Source organism: Mesoplodon mirus (assembly GCF_964341445.2).
Source record: "Mesoplodon mirus genome assembly, chromosome: 5".
Lineage (NCBI taxonomy): Eukaryota > Metazoa > Chordata > Mammalia > Artiodactyla > Ziphiidae > Mesoplodon > Mesoplodon mirus.
This window is the reverse complement of record NC_138980.1, coordinates 1,846,975-1,874,270: the sequence shown is the minus strand read 5'-3', so window position 1 is coordinate 1,874,270 and position 27,296 is coordinate 1,846,975. Positions and strand designations below refer to the sequence as shown.

General features: G+C 39.6%; 1 protein-coding gene across 1 annotated transcript; it reads left to right on the top strand.

Moving 5' to 3' along the window:
• Positions 1–3,509: 3,509 nt before the first annotated feature.
• On the top strand, positions 3,510–27,246 carry ZNF879 (zinc finger protein 879). Its single transcript, XM_082621741.1, has 6 exons — positions 3,510–4,391; positions 15,537–15,830; positions 16,652–16,718; positions 19,995–20,121; positions 20,576–20,671; positions 25,206–27,246. Exons 1-6 carry the CDS (start codon positions 3,850–3,852, stop codon positions 26,651–26,653), a joined length of 2,574 nt encoding a protein of 857 aa, XP_082477867.1. The 5' UTR covers positions 3,510–3,849; the 3' UTR covers positions 26,654–27,246.
• The last annotated feature ends 50 nt before the right edge of the window (positions 27,247–27,296 follow it).

The window sequence follows — 27,296 nt, the reverse complement described above, 5'->3', positions numbered from 1 at the left end:
GTAGCAATACTCATATCAGAAAAAGTAGACTTTAAAATAGAGACTGTTACAAGATACAAGGAAGGACACTACATAATGATCATGGGATCAATCCAAGAAGAAAATATAACAATTGTAAATATATATGCACTCAACATAGGAGTACCTCAATATATAAGGTAAATGCTAACAGCCATAAATGGCGAAATGGACAGCAACACAATAATAGCAGGGAAATTTAACACCCCACTTACACCAATGGACAGATCATCCAGACAAAAAATCAGTAAGGAAACACAAGCCTTAAATAACACATTAGATCAGATGGGCTTAATTGCTATTTATAGAGCATTCCATCTGAAAGCAGCAGAATACACATCCTTCTCAAGTGCACATGGAATATTCGCCAGGATAGTTCACATCTTGGGCCACAAACCAAACCTCAGTAAATTTAAGAAAACTGAAATCATATCAAGCATCTTTTCCAACCACAATGCTATGAGATGAGAAATAAATTATAAGAAAAAAACTGTAAAAAACACAAACACATGGAAGCTAAACAATATGCTACTAAACAATCAATGGATCACTGAAGAAGTCAAAGAGGAAATACCTAGAGGCAATTGAAAATGAAAACACGACAATCCAAAACCTATGGGGCACAGCAAAAGCAGTTCTAAGATGAGCGTTTATAGAAATACAATCTGATCTCAGGAAACAAGAAACATCCCAAATAAACAGCCTAACATTATACCTAACGTAACTAGAGAAAGAAGAACAAACTAAACCTAAAGTTAGTAGAAGGAAAGAAATCATAAAGATCAAAGCATAAATAGATGAAATAGAGATGAAGAAAACAATAGAAAAGATCCATGAAACTACAAGCTGGTTCTCTGAAAAGATAAACAAAATTGATAAACTTTTAGCTAGACTCATAAGGAAATAAAGGGAGAGAGCTCAATTCAATAAAATTAGAAATAAAGAAGGAGAAGTTACAACTGATACCATAGAAATCCAAGGATTATAAGAGACTACTACAAGCAACTATACACCAATAAAATGGATGACCTAGAAGAAATGGACAAATTCTTATAAAAGTACAAGCTTCCAAGACTGAACCAAAAAGAAATAGAAAATATGAACAGACAAATCACATGTACTAAAATCAAAACTGTGATTTTAAAACTTCCAACAAACAAAAGTCCAGGAACAGATTGCTTCACAGGCGAATTCTCTCAAATATTTAGAGAAGAGTTAATACCTATTCTTCTGATACTCCAAAAAATTTCAGAGGAAGGAACACTACCAAGCTCATTCTATGAAACCACCATAACCCAGATACCAAAACCAGACAAAGATACCACAAAAGAAGAAAATTACAGGCCAACATCACTGATGAACATAAACACAAAAATCCTCAAAAAAATACCAGCAACCTGAATCCAACAACAAATTAAAAGGATCATATACCATGATCAAGTGGAATTTATCCCAGGGATTCAAGGATTCTTCAATATATGCAAATCAACCAATGAGATACACCACATTAAAAAAGAATAAAAACCATATGATCATCTCAATAGGTACAGAAAAAGCTTTTGACAAAATTCAAAACCCATTTATGATCAAAACTATCCAGAGAGCTGGCACAGAGGGAATATACCTCAACATAATAAAGGCCATATACAACAAACTCACAGCTCACATTATTCTCAGTGTTGAAAAACTGAAAGCATTTCCTCTAAGATCAGGAATAAGACAAAGATGTCCACTCTCACCACTTTTATTCAACATAGTTTTGGAGGTTCTAGCCACAACAATCAGAAAAGAAAAAGAAATAAGAGGAGTCCAAACTGGAAAAGAAGAAGTAAAACTATCACTGTTTGCAGATGACATGATGCTATACATAGAAAATCCTACAGATGCTACCAGAAAACTACTAGGGCTCATCACTGAATTTGGTAAAGTTGCAGGATAAAAAATTAATACACAGAAATCTGCTGCATTCCTATACACTAACAACAAAAGATCAGAAATAGAAATTAAGGAAACAATCCCATTTACCATCACATCAAAAAGAATAAAATAGCTAGGAATAAACCTACCTAAGGAGGAAAAAAACCTGTACTCTGAAAGCTCTGAGATTCTGATAAAGGAAATGAAAGATGACACAAATAGATGGAGAGATACACCATGTTCTTGGATGGGAAGAATCAATATTGTCAAAATAACTATCCTATCCAAAGCACTCTACAGATTCAATGCAATCTCTATCAAATTACCAATGACTTTTTTCACAGAATTAGAACAAAAATTTTACAATTAGTATGGAAACACAAAAGACCCCAAATAACCCATGCAAACCTGAGAAAGAAAAATGGAGCTGAAGGAATCAGGCTCCCTGACTTCAGACTATACTATAAATCTACAGTAATCAAAACAGTTTGTTACTGGCACAAAAACAGAAATATAGATTAATGGAACACTATAGAAACTCCAGAGATAAACCCATGCACCTATGGTCAACTAATCTATGACAAAGGAGGCAAGAATATACAATGGAGAAAAGACAGTCTCTTCAGTAAGTGGTGCTGGGAAAACTGAACAGCTGCATGTAAAAGAATGAAATTAGAACACTCCCTAACACCATACACAAAAATAAACTCAAAATGTATTAAAGACCTAAATGTAAGGCCAGATACTATAAAACTCTTAGGGGAAAACATAGGCAGAACATTCTCTGACATAAATTGCAGGAATATCTTTTTTGATCCACCTCCTACAGTATGGAAAATAAAAACAAAAATAAACAAATGGGACCTAATGAAACTTAAAAGCTTTTGCACAGCAAAGGAACCCATAAACAAAAAGAAAAGACAACCCATAGAATGGGAGAAAACATTAGCTAATGAAGTGACAGACAAGGGATTAATCTCCAAAATATACAAAGCACCTCATGCAGCTCAATATAAAAAAATGACCCAATCAAAAAATGGGCAGATGATCTAGATGGACATTTCTCCAAAGAAGACATACAGATGGCCAAAAAGCACATGAAAAGATGCTCAACATCACTAATTATTAGAGAAATTCAAATCAAAACTACAAAGAGGTATTACCTCACAGCGGTGAGAATAGCCATCATCAAAAAATCTGCAAACAGTAAATGCTGAAGAGGGTGTGGACAAAAGGGAACCCTCCTACGCTGTTGGTTGTAATGTAAAGTGGTACAACCATTATGGGGAACAGTATGGAGGTTCCTTAAAAAACTAAAAATAGAGCTACCATATGATCCAGCAATCCCACTCCTGGGCATATATCTGGAGAATATACTTTGAAAAGTATACATGCTACTTTGAAAAGATACATGCTAAAGCAACTATACTCCAATGAAAATTAATTTTAAAAATATAAAACAAGATACATGCACCCCAATGTTCATTGCAGTACTATTTACAATAGCCAAGTCATGGAAGCAACCTAAATGTCCATCGACAGATGAACGGATAAAGAAAATGCGATATATTGCTAAGCCATAAAAAAAGAATTAAATAATGCCATTTGCAGTAACATGGATGGACCTAGAGATTGTCATACTGAGTGAAGTAAGTCAGACAGAGAAAGACAAATATCATACGATATTGCCTATATGTGGAATCTAAAAAAAAAAAAAAGGTACAAATGAACTTATTTACAAACAGAAATAGAGTCACAGATGTAGAAAACAAACTTATGGGCTGAGGTGGCGGTGGCTGAGACGACCCTGGTGGTGGCGGTGATGGCGGCTCTGGAGGCCGCAGTCCCGGTCCTGGTTTCGGCCCCAGCCCCACCCTGGTGACGCTCACTGAGCTGCTGGTGCTCCTGGCTGCCATGCTGGCCACGGCCTTGGACTACTTCGTCAGTATTGACGCGCATGCGGAGGAGTGCTGCTTCGAGCGGGTCACCTCGGGCATCAAGATGGGCCTCATCTTCGAGGTGGCCGAGGGTGTCTTCCTGGACATCGACATGGAGATTACAGGGCCTGATAATAAAGGAATTTATAAAGGAGACTGGGAGTCCAGTGGGAAATACACATTTGCTGCTCACATGGATGGAACATGTAAGTTTTGTTTCAGCAATAGGATGTCCACCATGACTCCAAAAATAGTGATGTTCACCATTGATATTGAGGAGGTGCCCAAAGGACAAGACATGGAAACAGAAGCTCACCAGAAAAAGCTAGAAGAAATGATTAATGAGCTCACAGTGGCGATGACATCTGTAAAGCATGAACAGGAATACATGGAAGTTCAGGAGAGAATACACAGAGCAATCAGTGACAGAACAAACAGCAGAGTGGTCCTTTGGTCCTTCTTTGAAGCTCTTGTTCTAGTTGCCATGACATTGGGACAGATCTACTACCTGAAGAGATTGTGTGTGTGTGTGTGTGTGTGTGTGTGTGTATGTGTGTTTTCTTCTTTAATCTGTTAATGTGGTGAATCACATTATTTTTAGAGTTAAAATAATCTGTATTCTGGAAAAGCCCAATATGGTTATCATATATTATTACCATTTTTATGTATTGCTAGTTTGTGTCCTAATATTTTTTTTAATTTTTGAATTTTATTTAATTAAATTTTTTATACAGCAGGTTCTTATTAGTCATCAATTTTATACACATCAGTGTATACATGTCAATCCCAATCGCCCAATTCATCATAACACCACCCCCACCCCACCGTGGCTTTCCCCACTTAGTGTCCATACGTTTGTTCTCTACATCTGTGTCTCAATTTCTGCCCTGCAAACCGGTTCATCTGTACCATTTTTCTAGGTTCCACATACATGCGTTAATATATGATATTTGTATTTCTCTTTCTGACTTACTTCACTCTGTATGACAGTCTCTAGATCCAACCACTTCTCAACAAATGACCCAATTTAGTTCCCTTTTACGGATGAGTAATATTCCATTGTATATAAGAACCACAACTTCTTTATCCATTCATCTGTCGATGGACATTTAGGTTGCTTCCATGACCTGGCTATTGTAAACAGTGCTGCAATGAACATTGAGGTGCATGTGTCTTTTTGAATTATGGTTTTCTCTGGGTATATTCCCAGTAGTGGGATTGCTGGATCATATAGTAATTCTATTTTTAGTTTTTTAAGGAACCTCCATACTGTTCTCCATAGTGGCTGTATCAAGTTACATTCCCACCAACAGTGCAAGAGGGGTCCCTTTTCTCCGCACCCTCTCCAACATTTGTTGTTTGTAGATTTTCTGATGATGCACATTCTAACTGGTGTGAGGTGATACCTCATTGTAGTTTTGATTTGCATTTCTCTAATAATTAGTGATGTTGAGCAGCTTTTCATGTGCTTCTTGGCCATCTGTATGTCTTCTTTGGAGAAATGTCTATTTCAGTCTTCGGCCTGTTTTTGGATTGGGTTGTTTGTTTTCTTAATATTGAGCTGCATGGGCTGTTTATATATTTTGGAGATTAATCCTTTGTCCATTGATTCGTTTACAAATATTTTCTCCCATTCTAAGGGTTGTCTTTTCATCTCGTTTATGGTTTCCTTTGCTGTGCAAAGGCTTTGAAGTTTCATTAGGTCTCATTTGTTTATTTTTGTTTTTATTTCACTTACTCTAGGAAGTGGATCAAAAAAGACCTTGCTGTGATTTATGTCAAACAGTGTTCTTCCTATGTTTTCCTCTAAGAGTTTTGTAGTGTCTGGTCTTACATTTAGGTGTCTAATCCATTTTGAGTTTATTTTTGTGTATGGTGTTAGGGAGTGTTCTAATTTCATTCTTTTACATGTAGCTGTCCAGTTTTCCCAGCACCACTTACTGAAGAGGCTGTCTTTTCTCCATTGTATATCTTTGCCTGCTTTGTCATAGATTAGTTGACTATAGGTGCGTGAGTTTATCTATGGGCTTTCTATCTTGTTCCATTGATCTATGTTTCTGTTTTTGTGCCAGTACCATATTGTCTTCAATACTGTATCTTTGTAGTATAGTCTGAAGTCAAGGAGTCTGATTCCTCCAGCTCCGCTTTTTTCCCTTAAGACTGCGTTGGCTATTCAGGGTCTTTTGTATCTCCATATAAATTTTAAGATTTTTTTGTTCTAGTTCTGTAAAAAATGCCATTGGTAATTTGATAGAGATTACATTGAATCTGTAGATTGCTTTGGGTAGTATAGTCATTTTCACAATATTGATTCTTCCAACCCAAGAACACGGTATATCTCTCCATCTGTTGGTATCATCTTTAATTTCTTTCATCAGTGTCTTATAGTTTTCTGCATACAGGTCTTTTGTCTCCCTAGGTAGGTTTACTCCTAGGTATTTTCTTCTTTTTTTTTGCAATGGTAAATGGGAGTGTTTCCTTAATTTCTCTTTCAGATTTTTCATCATTAGTGTATAGGAATGCCAGAGATTTATGTGCATTAATTTCGTATCCTTCTACTTTACCAAATTCATTGATTAGCTCCAGTAGTTTTCTGGTGGCGTCTTTAGGATTCTCTATGTACAGTATCATGTCATCTGCAAACAGTGACAGCTTTACTTCTTCTTTTCCTATTTGGATTCCTTTTATTTCTTTTTCTTCTCTGACTGCTGTGCCTAGGACTTCCAAAACTATGTTGAATAATAGTGGGGAGAGTGGTCATCCTTGTCTTGTTCCTGATCTTAGAGGAAATGCTTTCAGTTTTTCACCATTGAGAATGATGTTTGCTGTGGGTTTGTCGTATATGGCCTTTATTATGTTGAGGTAGGCTCCCTCTCTGCCCACTTTCTGGAGAGTTTTTATCATAAATGGATGTTGAATTTTGTCAAAAGCTTTCCCTGCAGCTATTGAGATGATCATATGGTTTTTCTTCTTCAATTTGTTAATATGGTGTATCACACTGATTGATTTGCATATATTGAAGAATCCTTGCATCCCTGGGATAAATCCCACTTGACCATGGTGTATGATCCTTTTAATGTGTTGTTGGATTCTGTTTGCTAGTATTTTATTGAGGATTTTTGCATCTATATTCATCGGCGATATTGGTCTGTAATTTTCTTTTTTTGTAGTATCTTTGTCTGGTTTTGTTATCAGGGTGATGGTGGGCTCATAGAATGAGTTTGGGAGTGTTTCTTCCTCTGCAATTTTTTGGAAGAGTTTGAGAAGGATGGGTGTTAGCTCTTCTCTAAATGTTTGATAGAATTCACCTGTGAAGCCATCTGGTCCTGGACTTTTGTTTGTTGGAAGATTTTTAATCATAGTTTCAATTTCATTACTTGTGATTGGTCTGTTTATATTTTCTATTTCTTCCTGGTTCAGTCTTGGAAGGTTATACCTTTCTAAGAATTTGTCCATTTCTTCCAGGTTGTCCATTCTATTGGCATAGTGTTGCTTGTAGTAGTCTCTTAGAATGCTTTGTATTTCTGCAGTGTCTGTTGTAACTTCTCCTTTTTCATTTCTAATTTTATTGATTTGAGTCCTCTCCCTCTTTTTTGTGATGAGTCTGGCTAATGGTTTATCAATTTTGTTTCTCTTCTCAAAGAACCAGATTTTAATTTTATTGATCTTTGCTATTGTTTTCCTTGTTTCTATTTCATTTATTTCTGCTCAGATCTTTATGATTTCTTTCCTTCTACTAACTTTGGGTTTTTTTGGTTCCTCTTTCTGTACCTCCTTTAGGTGTAAGGCTAGATTGTTTATTTGTGATTTTTCTTGTTTCTTGAGGTAGGTTTGTATAGCTATAAACTTCCCTCTTAGAACTGCTTTTACTGCATCCCATAGGTTTTGGATCATCTTGTTTCATTGTCATTTGTCTCTAGGTATTTTTTAATTTCCTCTTTGATTTCTTCAGTGATCTCTTGGTTATTTAGTAACGTATTGTTTAGCCTCCATGTGTTTGTGTTTTTTACGTTTTTTTTCCCTGTAATTGACTTCTAATCTCATAGCTTTGTGGTCAGAAAAGATGCTTGATATGATTTCAATTTTCTTACATTTACTGAGGCTTGATTTGTCACCCAAGGTGTGATCTATCCTGGAGAATGTTCCATGCGCACTTGAGAAGAAAGTGTAATCTGCTGTTTTTGGATGGAATGTCCTATAAATATCAATTAAAATTATGTGGTCTATTGTGTCATTTAAAGCTTCTCTTTCCTTATTTATTTTCACTTTGGATGATCTGTCCATTGGTGTAAGTGAGGTGTTAAAGTCCCCCACTATTATTGTGTTACTGTTGATTTCCTCTTTTATAGCTGTTAGTAGTTTCCTTATGTATTGAGGTGCTCCTATGTTGGGTGCATATATATTTATAATTGTTATATCTTCTTCTTGGATTGATCCCTTGATCATTATGTCATGTCCTTCCTTGTGTCTTGTAACATTCTTTATTTTAAAGTCTATTTTATCTGATATATGTATTGCTACTCCAGCTTTCTTTTGATTTCCATTTGCATGGAATATCTTTTTCCATCCCCTCACTTACAGTCTGTATGTGTCCCTAGGTCTGAAGTGGGTCTCTTGTAGACAGCATATATGTGGGTCTTGTTTTTGTATCCATTCAGCAAGCCTGTGTCTTTTGGTTGGAGGATTCAATCCATTCACATTTAAGGTAATTATTGATATGTATATTTCTATGACTCTTTTCTTAATTGGTTTGGGTTTGTTTTTGTAGATCCTTTTCTTCTCTCGTGTTTCCCACTTAGAGAAGTTCCTTTAGCATTTGTTGTAGAGCTCTTTGGTGGTGCTGAATTCTCTTAACCTTTGCTTGTCTATAAAGCTTTTGATTTCTTCATCGAACCTGAATGAGATCCTTGCTGGGTAGATTAATCTTGGTTGTAGGTTCTTCCCTTTCATCACTTTAAGTATGTCATGCCACTCCCTTCTGGCTTGTAGAATTTCTGCTGAGAAATCAGCTGTTAACCTTATGGGAGTTCCCTTGTATGTTATTTGTCATTTTTCTCTTGCTGTGTTCAATAATTTTTCTTTGTCTTTAATTTTTGCCATTTGATTACTATGTGTCTCGGCCTGTTTCTCCTTGGGTTTATCTTGTATGGGACTCACTGTGTTTCCTGGACTTGAGTGGCTATTTCCTTTCCTATGTTAGGGAAGTTTTTGACTATATTCTCTTCAAATATTTCCTCTGGTCCCATCTCTCTCTCTTCTCCTTCTGAGACCCCTATAATGCGAATGTTGTTGCGTTTAATGTTGTCCCAGAGGTCTCTTAGGCTGTCTTCATTTCTTTTCATTCTTTTTTCTTTATTCTGTTCTGCAGCAGTGAATTCCACCATTTTGTCTTCCAGGTCACTTATCCGTTCTTCTGCCTCAGTTATTCTTCTATTGATTCCTTCTAGTGTAGTTTTCATGTCAGTCATTGTATTGTTCATCTCTGTTTGTTTGTTCTTTAATTCTTCTAGGTCTTTGTTAAACATTTCTTGCAGCTTCTCGATCTTTGCCTCCATTCTTTTTCCGAGGTCCTGAATCATCTTCACTGTCATTATTCTGAATTCTTTTTCTGGAAGGTTGCATATCTCCACTTCATACAGTTGTTTTTCTGGGGTTTCATCTTGTTCCTTCATCTGGTACATAGCCCGCTGCCTTTTCATCTTGTCTATCTTTCTGTGAATGTGGTTTTTGTTCCACATGCTGCAGGATTGTAGTTTTTCTTGATTCTGCTGTCTGCCCTCTGGTGGATGAGGCTTGTGCAAGTTTCCTGATGGTAGGGACTGGTGGCAGGCAGAGCTCAGTAAAACTTTAATCCGCTTGACTGCTGATGTGTTGGGCTGGGTTCCCTCCGTGTTGATTGTTTGACCTGAGGCAACTCAACACTTGAGCCCACCCAGACTCCTTGGTGGGGCCAATGACAGACTCTGGGAAGGCTCAAGCCAAGTTGCACTTCCCAGAACTTCTGCTGCCAGTGTCCCCATCCCCACGGTGAGCCACTGCTGCCCCCCATCTTTGCAGAAGACCCCCCAACACCAGCAGGCAGGCCTGGCTCTGTCTCTCCTGGGGTCCCCGCTCCCCCTCCTGGGTCCTGATGCACACACTACTCTGTGTTCGCCCTCCAGGAATGGATTTCGTGCCTCCTCCAGTCTTGTCAAAGTCCTGCAATCAAATCCCAGGAGCCTTCAAAGTCTGATTTTCTAGGAATTCCTCGTCCCGTTGCTGTACCCCCAGCTTGGGATCCTGACGTGGGGCTCAGAACCTGCACTCCATTTGGTGGACTTCTGTGGTAGAAGTGTTCTGCAGTCTGTGAGTCACTCACCCAGCAGCTATGGGACTCGACCCTACTGTGATTGCACCCCTCCCACCATCCCACCATGACCTCTCCTCTGTCTTTGGATGTGGGGCATCTTCCCTGGTGAGCTCCAGTGTCCCCCCTGTCGATGATCGTCTAGCAGCCAGTTGTGATTGCTGTGCTCTCACAAGAGGGAGTGAGAGCACATCCTTCCACTCCTGAAGAGATTTTTTGAAGTCCGGAGGGTTGTTTAAAAAGGCTTTTTCTGATGATCCCAAACTCATAATTCACTGTTTACCAAACATCGTGGTCATAATAAAGTCATTAGTTTCTATTTTTATTTTCTAAACTGTACATTCACAGCTTATGTTTCTTTGTGATTAATATATATTGGGGAGAAACATTTTTTAGGAAAGTCATAGTGAAATTTGACATGTGATTGGCATGATTTCATATTTGAGTTCTTCCTCCATTATACAGGTCCTTCCAGAACTCAAGCACTGTAAGTGGAATATAGGTGCATAGTCCTTATTATATCTTCTTTCTTTTGTTTTTATAATAAAATGCAGTCTGTTCAGGATTGTACTTTACTGATAGTACTTTACTAAAAATGACTGCATTCTTGGGATCCCTTATCCTGCAGTTCAAGTCATTAAAGATTCATTTTGTTGAGTCCTTATCAGAAACAACATTCTGAATCTTGACATTTTCTATCCAGCCTAATGGTAGAGCTCTGTGACTAGAGTGTGCTACCAGGTTGGTACTTTTATACTTTGTCTATCTTGTTTTTGCTTTAAAGATAAGACTTAAACCAACAACCTTTTTCCCCTTTACAGTTTTACTTTGAACCTTAGAACTCAATCACCTCCACTTAAAGTTGTTGACACAAGCAGCTAATAACCAGTTTTTGGTTTCTGCCTAATCTTGTAAGAAGTCGCTATTAAAGCCAATTCTCTGGGTGTTGCAGTGAATGGTAGTTCTTTTTCGTTCTGTGCTGGCTTATCCACTTTCTCTACTCTTAGCACGGAGGAGGTACGCGTTCACATAATTGGAAAAATCTGGATTTCTGATGCCAAAGTGTTAAAAGCCTCTTGGATTTCTTTGCAGTGATATACAGCCACTATTTTATTTTTGATCAGTGGCATTTTGGTCACTGTTTAATTAGTGTACTGAACATTATTGTCAGCACTAGGGTGTTTGTTTTTGTTTTTCTTGGGCCTTTCTTTTTTGGCACATGTGAATTTTGTTTCGTATAAAACAAAATGACTTTCTCTTGGCCTCTAATGATGGGTTAAAATTAAAGGAGCATCTAGTTTTGGTGTGAGAGTGATCCAGGATTATGTTGTGACTGATGTATATTAGTTACTTGTATATTTTTTTTTGGATCTTTGCAAGGGGAAAACTACAAGTGACGAGTTTTATATAATTAATTTAAATCTGTTACAGGTTTTCATGTTCAGGATAAACAATTTTTCAACCTTGGGTGAAAATACTTGCAACAGTTTACGATGACTGTGTTTTACCTTAGGACAACTGTTGCATGCCAATTTGTGTGTGTGTGTGTGAGTGTGTGTGTGTGAAAACACTTCAAAATTGAGTTAAAAGATGTACATTTAAAATTGGTTGTGTATCTAATCTTCCCCAGGTCCAGTAAATAAACAATTCTTTTTAAAAACAAAAACAAAAAAAAACAAAGCAAAGCAAAACAAAAACGTATGGTTACCAGGGGAAAGGGGAGGATGGTTAAACTGGGAGATTGGGACTGACATATATACACTACTATTTATAAAATAGATAACTAATAGAGACCTACTGTATAGCACAGGTAACCCTACTCAATACTCTGTAATGACCTATATGGGAAAAGAATCTAAAAAAGAGTGGATATATGTATGTGTATAGCTGATTCACTTTGTTGTACACCTGAAACAACATAACATTGTAAATCAACTATACTCCAATAAAAATTATAAAAATAAATAAATAAGTAAGATTTGAACCTACAAAAAAAAAGATTATGCAGTGGCTGGTTAGATATTCATATATTGATTTGCCTAGTGGGTTCTATTGAATATTTAACATACACATTTAAGCTTTTTAAAACTTATTTCTGAAATTATGTCATTCTCCTGAATAATCAAGAACACTAACCTGCTACTATATTCTCTTTGCCACTCTCTTTTGTAATCATTTTTGTTTTTATTGCATGATTAATTACCCTCACAGTATGCTTCAACACTAATTTTGACTCAAATGTTTTACTGATTAATTTACTTACTTCATTTCCTTGTAATCCATACAAATTTTACTTTCTTTGATTTTGTAATGAATTATATTCATAATTACTTCCATCAGAACTATTCTAGGAACTATAATCTGTGTAAATACTTTTGTTACCCAACACAAGTTAATGTGCCAAACAAACGGAAAAGTCGGAGTTTGGAGCAGAAAACGGTTTATTGCAGGGCCATGCAAGGAGACATATGGATCTAGTAGATGGCCTTTGGCTCTCAGGACACATATCTGCTGCACACCTTCCAAGATTATCAATTTCTGGTGTTCTGGTGGTATTTTTCTAGAGGTGTATGGTTTTTATTACTTTTCAAATTATGTGTTTTTGTTATTTAAAAGAATATGAAGAGAAAAAAGGAGGTAGTTATGTGTATTCAGTCTGCCACCTTGTTTTTACTTTGTAAATCTCAATGCTGTCTTGCCAGTAATGGTGGCGCAGTGGTTGAGAGTCCGCCTGCCGATGCAGGGGATACGGGTTTGTGCCCCGGTCTGGGAGGATCCCATGTGCCGCGGAGCGGCTGGGCCCGTGAGCCGTGGCCGCTGAGCCTGTGCGTCCGGAGCCTGTGCTCCGCAACGGGAGGGGCCGCAGCGGTGAGAGGCCCGCGTACAGCAAAAAAAAATAATAATAATAATAATTGTTATTTTATTTTATATTATTATTTTATTGTGGTAAAATACATATAACAAAATTTACCATTTTAATAATTTTTAAGTGTACAGCTTAATAGCTTTAAGCATATTTACATTGTTGTGCAATCATCACCACTAGTCACCTCCAGAAATTTTTCATTATCCCAAACTGAAACTCTGTACCCATTAAACAATAAATCCTCATTTCCCTCTTCCTTCAACCATTGGTAACCACTATTCTACTTTCCTTCTATGAATCTGACTCTTCTAGATACCTCATATAGGTGGAATCATACAATTTTGTCCTTTTGTGTCTGCCTTATTTTACTTTGCATGTCTTCAAGATTCATCCATGTTGTAGCATGTATTGGATTTTCCTTCATTTTATGGCTGAATAACGCTTCATTGTACGGATAGACCACATTTTGTTTATCCACTCATCCATTCATTGACCCTTCAGTTGTTTCTATCTTTTGACTATTGTGAATAATGTTGCCGTGAACATTAGTGTACAAATACCTGCTTGAGTCCTTGCTTTCAATTCTTTGGGGAATATACCTAGAAGTGGAATTGCTGGATTGCATGGTAATTCTATTTTTAATTTTTTGAGGAACCGCCAGTCAACTACACATTGGCACTTGCCATCGGTACTTGCCATCGACCTCTACAAGGTAGACGTGCTGCTGCAGCTGCTGATTTTCAACGCCCCCTGAAAGGAATTCAGGGTGGAGAGCAGAAATGAGGCGCTCTGTGCTCTGGGAAAAACTGGCAGAACAGGTCTTCAGATAGTCAGATATTTTCAGGAGACAATTTTACGAGTCCAATTCTTGCCTCTCCTCATATCTAGAAAAGCACTAAGCACCTTCATGGTGATGATTGCTCCTCGTGACTAGCAGAAACCTTCTGCAAAAAAAATATGTGCTTGATTGCATGTACTCCCCCTTCACCAAAATCACAAATATACTGACCTTCCCCACTACCTCTTTGGAGCAGTTTCTCAGAGCTATCTGAAATGCTGTCTCCCAGGCTTTAGTCCTCATTTCGCCCCAAATAAAACTTGACTCACAACTTGCACGTTGTGCATTTTTTTTAAGTTGACACGCCGTACTATTTTCCACAGCAGCTGCACCATTTTACATTGTCACCAGCAATTCACAAGGATTCAATTTCAACAAGTCCTCACCAACACTTGTTGTTTTCTGTATTATTTTGCTTTTGTCTTTGTTTGTTTGTTTTGATAGCAGCTATCTTAATGGGTGTAAAGTGATAGCTCATTGTGGTTTTGATTTGCATTTCCCTAGTGGTTAGTAATGTGTATTGTTATTTTTTAATCGATACATAACAACGTATTTTGTCCAACTTAACTATTTTTACTCTGAAATATCTTTTTCTTTGTAACATTGTGATCCCAGATTTCTTTTTCATATTATTTTTCCAGGTATATCTTGTTTTGTTTTGTTTTTTTTGCGATACGTGGGCCTCTCACTGTTGTGGCCTCTCCCGTTGTGGAGCACAGGCTCCGGACACGCAGGCTCAGCGGCCATGGCTCACGGGCCCAGCCACTCTGCGGCACGTGGGATCCTCCCAGACCGGGGCACGAACCCGTGTCCCCTGCATCGGCAGGCAGACTCTCAACCACTGCGCCACCAGGGAAGCCCTCCAGGTATATCTTAATTCATCTCTTTATTTTCTACCTTAAGGTACCCTTTGATTTTAGGACTGTTTTTGTAAACCGTAATGCTGGATATTTAAAAAAGCATTCATTCAACACTTATTGAATACGTATTATTTGGTATGTACAGTGCCAGACAATGAGGATGCAGTTGTAAAGAAGGGAAGTACAGTCAATACTGGAAGACAAGCTTTACAATTTAAAGGAACCCTTTTAAAAGAAGTAATGAGTGTCATGAAAAGGGAAATACTAGGTCTATGTTTTTGTTTTTACCCAGTGTGTCAGTTAAAAAATATATCTTTTATCATAGGCTACAAAATTTAGACAATTTTTTTAATTCAAAAATTTGTTAAATAGATTCTGTTTTCTCAATAACCAATAAGGAGCAGCAAACGTCTAGTCTTCCACATTTTCTATTACATATTCACTTTTCCCTCTTACTATCATTGTCATCATAATTATGAATAAAAAGGGTGCGCGAGAGGACACGTTGGTTACAGCAGAGGCTTCAACTTCCTCTGCCTTCTAGCAAGACTGCTTTTTCTAGCAAGACTCTAGCCTTCCCGCCGTTGGCCCTTCTCGTACCCCGTAGAGTGCCGTAGAGTGCAGACGTCTGGGAAGTAGAGTTCGAAAGGAAAAGCGCTGCGGTTCTCCTTTGCGCACGCGCACTTTTGTCCGGCGGCCTGGCGGCGGCGGCGACAACAAATATCTCTGTACTAGGTGTTCCCCTTGCCTGCAGTAAGGGCTGCCGCTTCGAGGCCCCGTCCCGGCGAGCCCAGGTACAGACTGCCGGTGAGAGTGGGCCCGGGGTGTGCGCCTCCTACGGCGGGGCCAGGACAGAAGGCCAGCCGCGGCGCGAGTCCCACCTCTGGGCGTGCCAGCCCAGGCGGCCTTGGCAGGTGAACGCGGCCCGAGGAGGGGGCGTTGCCCGGGGAGGTCTCCCCGCCCGACAGCGGGGCCTTGGCCTGGGGCAAGGCTCCTGGAGAAACGGCCCTCGAAAAGAGATTGCAGCAAGCTGTGCCTTGTTTTCAGGGTTCGTGAACCCTGGGGCGGTTTTCGGCTTTTTCCGTTGGTTGGTTTTTTCCCCCCTAGAGTTTAAACTTTACGTTTATCCGTTTTTGCCAACCTTGTTTTTTGACATTGTTCTCCTAGAGTGAATCCTAAGTGATTTAACTGTTTACTTTTTTGTTTAGAGTAATTTTGTCCGCTTGCAAAGTTACTTCCCTTTTCTCTAAATTTTAAATTCATTTCTAGCCAACGAAGCTATTTCTTCTAAGTCTTGTATTTTGGGGGGTATTTTAGGGAAGGTGGATAGGTAATGTTTCCTTTTACATTTAAGGAGCTTTGATAACTCTTCGAAAGGAAATACAATTTCCAAAAACACAACTAATTTTTGGTTGACTATTTATGAAAAGGACACCAATTCTTAAAATGACTTTTGAAGAATTATTATATCATAATTACTATAGCTCAAAGTACCTAAATGCAGGTGTGTGGAATATTTATGTCATTTCTCAATGATGAAACATTTCTGTGAGCCCTGTGTGACTGCCCTTTACACTGTTAATGCATATCAGATGGTTCTAAGCCCTTAGTTTGATTCCTCTTTATTCATAAACCACTGGCTGAAAGGTAGCAGGCCCAGTGACTGGCAGTCTTCTTACTGCCCACTCCTGGTTTTGGTGGTCAAGCACAGGGCCCCTCCCACTCAGGAATGCCTGGGCTTCCAGGTTCCTTCTGGTTTCCTTCTGCAGGGTGCTCAGTGTGTGGAGACTTCTTAACCTAGTCTAACCCTGATGAGGACGGGAGTACAGACAGGATGGAGAGACCTCACAGTTTCTTTCTCCGTTTCAGGTGCCTTCTCCAAAAGGAGCAGCAGGAGGGAGACATGGCCACAAGATTGCTGCCAGCCCAGGCTCTGGTATGTGAAGGCTTCTTTCTTGAACTGCCTTCTGAGTTCCGTGGTGGGTAACACGCTTCATCCATTGTTGAGCTTTTCTAGGTAATGAAGCCCATTGAGGGACCAGAAGGCCTGATAGTTGAGGAACTTCAGAAAGAAGGTGTTTCCCTTGCTGCAGGGCCAGTCTCATTTTGAATTTTCTACGTAACAGTTAGTGCTTGTTGACTAGGAAATGAATGGGCCCACAAGGCCCCATGCCAGTGCCACACCCAGAGCTTTGTGTGGGATCCAGGTCTGTTTTGCCTTGGGGAGGGCAGAGGCATGGGGGAGTCAGATCTTTCCATAATGCTAGGAAATCGAAGGGGAAGGTCTCTATCCTCAAGGTATTGAGAACCAGTCTACTCCAGTAATACCTGGTAAGGGTCCAGGTGATTTTCTAAGAAGATCCTAGAAAGAAGACCTCTGAGTCAGCAGGTGTGGTCAGGGATACTCCCTCCTATTGTGCGATTTTGCACATGCAAGCAGGATTAGGCTCGTACAGATGGTGAAAGGAAAAGAAGTCACAATTTGGGCAGTGGTTTGCGGGGACAGATTTGGGAAGTGAGCCTTTCCTTAGGTGGGAAGCATCTGGTTCACAGTGATTTCTTCCGTTCTTTGCCCTTTCACTTGGGGAACTATAATTAAAAACATAATCTCTTCTCAACCCAGGAAACCTTTCCACAAAGGTAAAAGAGAAAGAAAACTCTTTTATTATTGAATAAACATTAAGCCAAAATGTAATGTGCATCACAGGCAATCCACTAAAGAGAATGCAAAGACAGAAAACTCACTCTTATATAGCTAAGTGCTATAACCCAATTTCGCAATTTGGAAATTTGTCAGGTGACAAGTTAGGCCCATCTCCTCCCAGGAATTGGGAATGTTGGCGCTCAAAGAAATGGTTACCAGGTCCTTGAGGAAACAGTCCTGAGCTGTGAGACTGGCAGATGGTTTATTTAGCTATTAAAAAGATTTACAGGGCTTCCCTGGTGGCGCAGTGGTTGAGAGTACGCCTGCCGATGCAGGGGACATGGGTTCGTGCCCTGGTCCGGAAGGATCCCACATGCCACACAGCGGCTGGGTCCGTGAGCCATGGCCGCTGAGCCTGCGTGTCCAGAGCCTGTGCTCCGCAACGGGAGAGGCCACAACAGTGAGAGGCCTGCGTACTGAAAAAAAAAGATTTACATACATTTGGTAAGGACGAAGATAGAAATTCAGAAAGAAAATGGAGATTGGGGTGGGAGTCTTCTCACTTATTTCCAACAGCCTTAGTTTTAATTTGTTTTTGCCCTTATCAGTCAGAGAACATCCCTGGCCTTGTGATCTCCTTTCTGGGTTTTGGGGATAAAGAGAAAGTGTGGAAGTATTTCTGCCTCTAGAAATGTGTCCTAAGGAAATAGGCTTTGCATGCTTTTTTGTGATGTGCAGGGATGCTCAATCCAGAATTTTTAGGGTTACAAAGATGGAAACAACCTAAATGCCCACCAGTAGATTAGTTACCTAAATGCCCACCAGTAGATTACTTAAGTAAATCATCTATTAATCTATAATCTATACAGTGAGATGCTGGGCAGCAAATAAAAAATGTTGTTGGATAAAGTTACCTGTGTAACATTTTATTTTTGTTTAAACTTAGAGCCATATTATCATGTAAAAGTCTGAAAGGACATACAGCAAGAAGTTAATAAACCTTGTTTCTGGTGGTAGAAAGTTAGATTAACATTCCTTTTGCTTTTTTCTTTTTTCTTTTTTTTTTTTTTTTTTTTTTTTGTGGTACGCGGGCCTCTCACTGTTGTGGCCTCCCCCGTTGCGGAGCACAGGCTCCGGATGCGCAGGCTCAGCGGCCATGGCTCACGGGCCCAGCTGTTCCGCGCGGCATGTGGGATCCTCCCAGACCGGGGCATGAACCCGTGTCCCCTGCATCGGCAGGCGGACTCTCAACAACTGCGCCACCAGGGAAGCCCAACATTCCTTTTTCTTTTGCTTATACCTAATTTGCTTTTTAAAAAAAGATTCTTAATAATAAAAGAAAGGGGCCACAACTTTAAAAGAGGTGACTTGTGATGCAGTGAAGCGGGAGATGTTACTGAAAGCAAGTTCGTGTCCCTGATGCACAGTGAGGCAAAACTAACCAAAACGTCAGAGTTTGGAGTGGAAAAGGTTTATTGCAGGGCCAAGCACAGAGAACAGATGGCTTGTGTTAAAAAAAACCTGAACTCCCTGACTGTTTTCGGGGATAAGTTTTTTAAGGGAAAAGTTGGGGTGAGGGCTGCAGAGTGTGTGACTTTCTTCTGATTGGTTGGTGGTGGGGTAACAGGGCAGTGTTCCAGGACTCTTGCGCTCAGCCTTAAGTAACATTCTCTACCTGGATGGGGGCCTTAGTTCCTGCAGAAGAACTCAGAGATATATTGTTATGTATGTCCCTTGAGCAGGAACCAGGACCCTGCTTTTTGGCTGCACTGTTGTTTCTTGACAACAGAAACAGTTTCCTTTGTCTGTTCCTTTGTTTCTGCATTCCCTTACTTCCCCGATTAGCAACTGTTTGAATCTGCTCTTTTGTGTTCAGGAAGGTCTAGGAAGCTGAAGCCCTTCTCCTACAAACAAGAAATGGGGGACATGGAAAGGCTTTTTGTGTACAGGAGGGCCCCACAGGATCCTGCTTGGTATCAGAGAGAGGTAGAACAAAGACTTCTGGGGTGGGGAGAGAGAGTCCCAACTGCACCCTTCTCACCTGGCTCTTCAAAGATTGTGCAGCTCACCACGCTGGGCCCGCTCCTGGGAAAGCCATGCCTGGGACATTCTCCGAGCCTCCCTTACTGTGACTGTCAGTGTCCTCTCGCCCGGACATAGGTGGCCCACGGTGATGACAGAATCCAAGCACACCTATTCCTCCCTGAGTGAGTGTACTGGAGGCTCTAAAACCTTCTAAAACCCAATTCTCATGTCTCACCTGTAAAATGAGTTTGGTCCAGGTGATTGTACATGTCCATGTCTAGAGTTCAGTGTTTCCATCATTCTGATTTTATTTAATTATTTCAAGTGCTTTACCTTGTTTGGCTGCTGTGTTTCATTTTTCTGGGGATACAGTGCTTCACTGACAGTAGGTAGGTGACAAATATATACGTGATCAGTAATTGAGGGGTGGTCAGAAAGTATTCAGCCTGAAATGCTCAGAATCTAGAGTGGTGACAGTGTTGCTGCCCAGTCATCCCACAGAGGGTGTGGCCCTGGGTGAGCAAGAATGGGTTTCTGTTACAGGAGTCTGTGACATTCAGGGATGTGGCTGTGTTCTTCAGCCAGGATGAGTGGTTGCATCTGGACTCTGCGCAGAGAACCTTGTACCAGGAGGTGATGCTGGAGAACTACAGCACTCTATTCTCGCTGGGTAAGGACCTTTCCTTATGATGTAGAATCTGCTGGGGGAGCACCTTGGTGCCCTCTCCAAGGAGGACACTTGGAGGGCATGGCCAGGTTCAGCCCACAGGTGGACTCAGAAAGTAGCGGTTGCTATTGCCCTTGGCCGCCGGGACAAGTCTCGGCTTGGTAGAATTGGTGCTGGGCATCTTCTCTGTGCTTTTCCTGTCTTCTGCCCCCTGAACTCTGTCCCTCTGGGTCTCACAGGAGGTTCCAGCTTGGAGGAGTGCACAGCCAGAGCCCTAACTTTCTTCCTGAGACCACCTCCTGGCCATCCTCTGGGAGCCCAATTTTAAGCCCTTCTCAGAACAAATCTCTTTCCTCTCAACTGTCCCTCTGCCCCAGACTCTGGGGCTGGATCTGAGTGTCAGACTGTCCACTCATGTCTGCACCATGGATTCATTCTCTTTCTTGCTCATGAACAGGGATTCTGTTTTCCAAACCAAAAGTTATCCTCCAGTTAGAGCAAGGGGAAGACCCCTGGATGGTGGAAAATGGAGTTTCTCAAAGCACATGTCTAGGTGAGTGACAGTAATTGGGAAATGGGTATAGCATTTTCTGACTGCTTGGGCTTTGCTGATCAGTGAGGAGTCTGCACTCAGGAGATATTGACGAAGGCCCTCCTTGATGTGCCAGTCCAGGTGAGAAATGCTGGGAAGGGCATATCCTCACCTGACCTTTTTGAGTACTTGGTACAGCAGGTTCAGAGGGAGAGTTGAATTCTTCCAATATGGGTTGCATTTTTGTCATATGTCCTTTGTAATTTGAATGCAGAATATGTAATGCAGTATGTAATGTATAAAGGTTTGTGGTTATATCTTCCTCCTTTTTTCTTGCTTTTACTGGATTGATTATTTTCTTAAATTATTTTCTTTTTATGGTCTGAACAAACCTTTTATCACTACAATGCATTTCTCATTGTCCCATCTTGGGTTTTTGCTTTGACTTATCTGCAACTTTTTACACGTTTCAGCTTAAAAAAAAATACAAAAAAAGAAAAAACAAAACAAAAAAAAAAGATGCGTGTATATTTTGTACTATGCAAGAGAGAGAAAGCAAGGTTAGCAAAGGGGTAACAATTACTGAATTCAGGAAGAAGGTTTACAGATGTTCAACATGGCTTTTTCCTAATTCTTTTGTGTGAAAAATTTTAAACTAATATGTTCCAGACCCTGGCTTCTAGGACATGTCTCTCAATCTCTAAAATCCCTGTGGGTTGCTGAATCATAAGCTCTTGCTTTCTGTCTACTTTGAATTTTGTCTTTGTTTCTGACACCAGAGGATGGCTTGTTTTTTGAGTTTTGCTGCTTGTCCAGAATGTATTTCTCTTGATAGCAAGAGATAGCCTTTCTATGTCAGTTCAGTCTTGTGTTTCTATTCATGAACTCTGTCTTCAGATTTTTTCCTTTGGTTTGACTAGAATATTTACTGAGTAATGTTTTCAGAAAGGTTCATGTGTACTGTATTTGTGCATGTCTAATATCAATTCTTTTACTTCTCCTGTGGGAATTATGTTTGGGATCTAGAATTCTGGCATCAGTTTTTATTCCCAAGAATTGCTCAGACTTTGCTCCACTGTGTTGGGGCACTGAGTATTGTTGATTAAAAGTCCTCTGGAGTTTTTTTTACCCTCTATTTCCTGTATAGAAAAACTTTTCCCCCTTTTTTGTCTTCTGTCTAGAATATTATAAGATATCCTCTTTGTCTTTGGAATTCAGAAGTTTCATTAAGTTATATCAAGGAGGTTTGACTTTTTTGTTTTTGTCTTTAATATTATTCGGCATTCATGGGGCCCTTTGCTTTGAAGACCCAAGTCTTTTTTCAGTTCAGGGATCTTTTTTTCTACCACATACTAAAATATATTCTGCCATATTCCAGGGACAATTGGAGAAGCCTGACCGTAAGAATAACAATATAATAAAATAGAAATTCAATCAGAACTGTAGAAAATAAATGTATCTGTTGTAAGAACCAGGATGGTAGCCAAGGATGAGTTTCAAATTTGGCTGTGAGCTTTCTAATTGGCAAATAAATCATTAGTTTCAAATTGACTGTGTTCTTCTTTTGCAAGCATTAAAAAATTAATTATTTTAAATTTGTTTGAGGTGTGCAAGGTATTATAAAAAGAGAGGAGCAAAAAAAGGAGATTCACTTGACATTTTACCAACTGTGCTGAGCCATTGTTAATATTTTACTATTTATCTTTTCAGACTGTGAATATTTGTATGAGTGTGTTTGTACATGAGAGAGAAAGACACACGCACTCAGAGAAACAGATTGATTATACGTATCGTTCTTGAGTTTGTTTTTAATTATGAATGTCATTCAATTATTTAGCCATCACTGAATAGAGGTCTACTTCATTGAAAGAACTCTAGTGTATTGTTAAGCCATATTTTATTAAACAATCTTCCTTTTGGAAATTTTAGTTTCCCATTTTTCCCTATTGCTGTCATGGCTATGGAATACAAAAGTAAATATAAAGGGAAGAAGGTCTGAATAATTATAGCACAAAGACATGAGCATTATGATTAAAAAGATTTCTGAAAAACTACTCAACTTCATTATAAGTCAATGAAATTCAAACTAAAGCAATGAGATACCATTTTTCTCTTTAATAGGGAATATTACCAAAGGTTAAGAAATACACATCCAGTGTTTTGCTACTGTTCTGAGCAATAAGCAATATCTTTAGTGAGATTTTGATTGGAAGTCTTTCTGGCTTTATTAAAATCAATCCCAGGCTTAGAAATTTATCTTCAGAAAATAATTCCATAATTGTACAAAGTTGCAAAGGTAGTGTAAAAGAATGTTTGTTATAACATGAGGCATTACTAGGAGTAACTAAAGCTAAATGACTCCAAAGGAGATTTAGTAAATATGATATATTCATGTACTGGAATATTAAGCAGCCATCAAAATGATGATGTCAGCCTACATTTATGGACATGGAGAGAGTTCATGATTTTTTTTTTAAGTGAAGTGGGGGAGGAGGAAGTTTTAACCACTTTAATTTTTTAAGTAAAAATGTTTTCTTTGGGTTTCCCTGGTGATGCAGTGGTTGAGAGTCTACCTGCCGATGCAGGGGACACAGGTTCATGCCCCAGTCCGGGAAGATCCCACATGCTGCAGAGTGGCTGGGCCCGTGAGCCATGGCCACTGAACCTGCACGTCCAGAGCCTGTGCTCCACAACAGGAGAGGCCACAACAGTGAGAGGTCCACGTACCGCAAAAAAAAAAGTGTTTTCTTTATATACAGAAAATTTGGGGGAGCTGAATTCCACATATAGCAGTGATTATATTTGCATGATGTGTTTATGGGTGAACTGTATTTTCATTTTTATAGTTTTCTGTATTTTCTTAATTTTTCTTACAATGATTATATATTTCCTTTTTAGTTAAGAAAATGAAAGCTCTTTCATAAGGTACATTCATTCCTTTTGAATCAGTGATCCCATTTCTTGCACTGTATCCTAAGTGATCAAAAAGGTAGACATAAAATCATTTTCAAAAATGTAGTCTCAGGCTTCCCTGGTGGCGCAGTCATTGAGAGTCCACCTGCCGATGCAGGGGACACGGGTTCGTGCCCCAGTTCGGGAAGATCCCACATGCCGCGGAGCGGCTGGGCCCGTGAGCCATGGCCGCTGAGCCTGTGCGTCCGGAGCCTGTGCTCCGCAACGGGAGAGGCCACAACAGTGAAAGGCACGCGTACCGCAAAAAAAAAAAAAAAAAAAAAGTCTTCTCCCAGTATTTCCTATATAGCACCCATCTCCATTGGGTTCCCCAAGCCAAAAGCTAGGTGTCATCATTCTTGAGTCTTCTCACTTATTCTGTACCCCCTATTCACAGGTGAACATACCTGTCATCTCTGCCTTTAAAATATCTCAGTGTGCCTGATTCTGCTACCATGCCAGTGCAGACTGCCATCACCTTCCTCCAGGAAGACTGCGACAGCCTCCTAATTGGCTGCTCTATACCTGTCTTTGTTCTGTTTTCCTCTGTCCCCAATTACAGCCCATTTGTCACACAACCATCCCCCAGTGATCCTTAGAAGAAATTCCAAACACATTCCTATATCTTACAAGATGCCACATGATGTGGCCCCTGCCCACCTCATTTCCTCCCATTGTAGCACTCTCCCCCAGTTCCCTCTTGCCTAGGCCACACTGGTTCTTTATCTGCAAACACACGAAGCTTACTCCTGCCTTAGTGCCTTTGTAATGGCCACTTTTCTAGGTGGAATCATCTTTATACCTACGTTTTTTCATGGCCAGCTCTTTTGTGCTATTTAGATCTCATGTTTAATTTTATTTCCTCATCACCCAGTTTAAAATATCAGGTTGTTCACTCATACTACTCATTGCCTTGTTTTTGTTTATGTTCTTACAGTTCTCATTACTCCCAATACTTTATTTGGTTACTTGGTTATTGTCAGTGTTGGCTACTAGAATGTAAACCTTGTGAAAATTGGACTCTTATCTGGCATGTTCCCCGTAACCCTGAGTCTTGACCTTTGCATGGTAATACATAGTGGATACTCAGTAGATATTGTCTGAGTGAGTCAGTGAAGTTCATTACAACATTATGCATAGCACTCAAATGAGTCCCAGAACTTCAGTAGCTGAGGCCTGGTGTTTCAAAGAGCCTTTTAAGGGCAGTGCTTCTTCCACTTTTTGTTTATAGCCCCTCTGCAGTTTTCTCTTGGATTTGGCTTGAGTACACTGGTGGCTGACCTGCGAGATGAAGCTGAATAACAGTACAACCTGCTGTACACAGAAATGCTGTGTACCCTGCTGACCTCTGCTTTGTTACTAGATCAGGCCTGGCTCTACTGGAAGAGCTGCCCTCTCAGTTCGTCAGCCCGCCCATACATAGGTTTCTTCAGACCCTTTCCCACCCAAGCACATCTTCCATCCTGCTTCTTTCTCTTGCTCTTCCTTTTTCATCCTTTTCTAAGGACTCCCAGGATACATCTGTTAGCCATCCTTGTATATGTTGATGTCATTTTTCTTTATTCTCAGTGCAAGAGAGACTTACATGTTTCATTTATTTTAGGATGGGAGAGCTTATTTGAAACCACAGTTTCTGAAGAAGAAAATCAGGAAGTAATGAATCAACTCATAGGTGATGGTCCTTTTGACTTCAAGTTGGGAGAAATCTACATAAATGAGGAAAAGCTAGAGAATCAACAAGGCAAAAAGAACAGACCTTTGAGGGAAGTCTTAGTTACCATCAAGAAAACCTGTATGAAGGAGAAGAGCTTTACAGGTATTGACCTTGGGAAAAATCTTGATCTAAAATTATCACTTATTAGAAAACCCAGAATTGTTTCCAGAGGAAGGAAACCCTGTTCACAGCAGTATTCAGTTCTATGTAAACAGCTGGGGATCAACACAGTGCCTAAGTGTCACAAGTGTAGTATCTGCAGGAAAATCTTCCTCCACAGTTCTTCTCTGAGTAAACATCAGAGAATCCATACTGGAGAGAAGCTCTATAAATGTAAGGAATGTAGGAAAGCTTTTAGCCAAAGCTCGTCTCTAACTCAGCACCTGAGAGTTCATACTGGAGAGAAGCCGTACATATGTAGTGAATGTGGAAAAGCCTTCAGTTTCACTACATCTCTCATTGGACATCAGAGAATGCATACTGGAGAGAGACCCTATAAATGTAATGAATGTGGAAAAACATTTAAAGGTAGTTCATCCCTTAATAATCACCAACGAATTCATACTGGAGAAAAGCCCTATAAGTGTAATGAATGTGGGAGAGCCTTTAGCCAGTGCTCATCTCTTATTCAGCATCATAGAATTCATACCGGAGAGAAACCGTATGAATGTAGTCAGTGTGGGAAAGCCTTTACTTCAATATCGCGGCTAAGTAGACACCACAGAATTCATACTGGAGAGAAACCCTTTAATTGTAATGAGTGTGGAAAAGTATTTAGTTACCATTCAGCTCTTATTATACATCAGAGAATTCACACTGGTGAGAAACCTTATGCCTGTAAAGAATGTGGGAAAGCCTTCAGCCAAAGCTCAGCTCTTATACAACATCAAAGAATTCATACTGGAGAAAAACCTTACAAATGTAATGAATGTGGGAAAGCTTTCTCCTGGATTTCACGGCTTAATATACACAACAGAATCCATACTGGAGAGAAACCATATAACTGTAAGGAATGTGGAAAAGCCTTCAGTTCCCACTCAGCAGTTAATACTCACCGAAAAATTCATACTGGAGAGAAACCTTATAAATGTAATGACTGTGAAAAAGCCTTCAACCAAAGCTCAGCTCTCATTCAGCACCAGAGAATTCATACTGGAGAGAAACCATATAACTGTAAAGTATGTGGGAAAGCCTTTAGACAGAGTTCATCCCTTATGACACATATGAGAATTCATACAGGAGAAAAGCCTTATAAATGTAAAGAATGTGGGAAAGCTTTCAGTCAGAGCTCATCCCTTACAAATCATCAGAGGACTCATACTGGAGAAAAACTATAAGTTAAATGCATGGGGGAAAACCTTCCAACTGAAGTTAATTCCACATGAAATATCAAAGAATTCATCTTAGGGAGAAAATAATGAAGATTAGTTAATTGTGCATTAAACTTCAGAATTTAGACCTCATCAAACATCAGAGACTTTATGATGCAAGATAACCTTAGGAATATTAGGAAAGCTTCTATAAGATGTTTTTTCTTATATTCTTAAGTTATTACTGACTATAAAATAGAAAATTTGTCATATCAAAGGGTTAGTATTTTATTTTCTTTCTAGTGATGTATGATAACAGCCACCAGCTTTCACAGGCATCACTGGGAAGCATGTTGATTTATGGAAAAGTGCAGCCATAAAATCCAGACTTCAGATTAATCTAGGATTCTATTTTTTTGAAACTGCATTTGAGTGTTATACAAGCCAGTTGTACTAAGAAGAATGTATTGGAGAGGAAGTGTAAGCAGGTGACCTGGAGCTACCTCACTGTCACTAAAATTTGTTTTTGTAAGAGTTTAAAAGCAACTTCTGTACTTGGTGGTGGTTAAAACTTTTGAGTTATTTCTCCCCTGCTTCCTAAGCCATTCACCTGAAAATAAAATCACTCTGTAAACTGCAGGTGTAAGTCCTGTGAGTTTTCTCCCCAAAT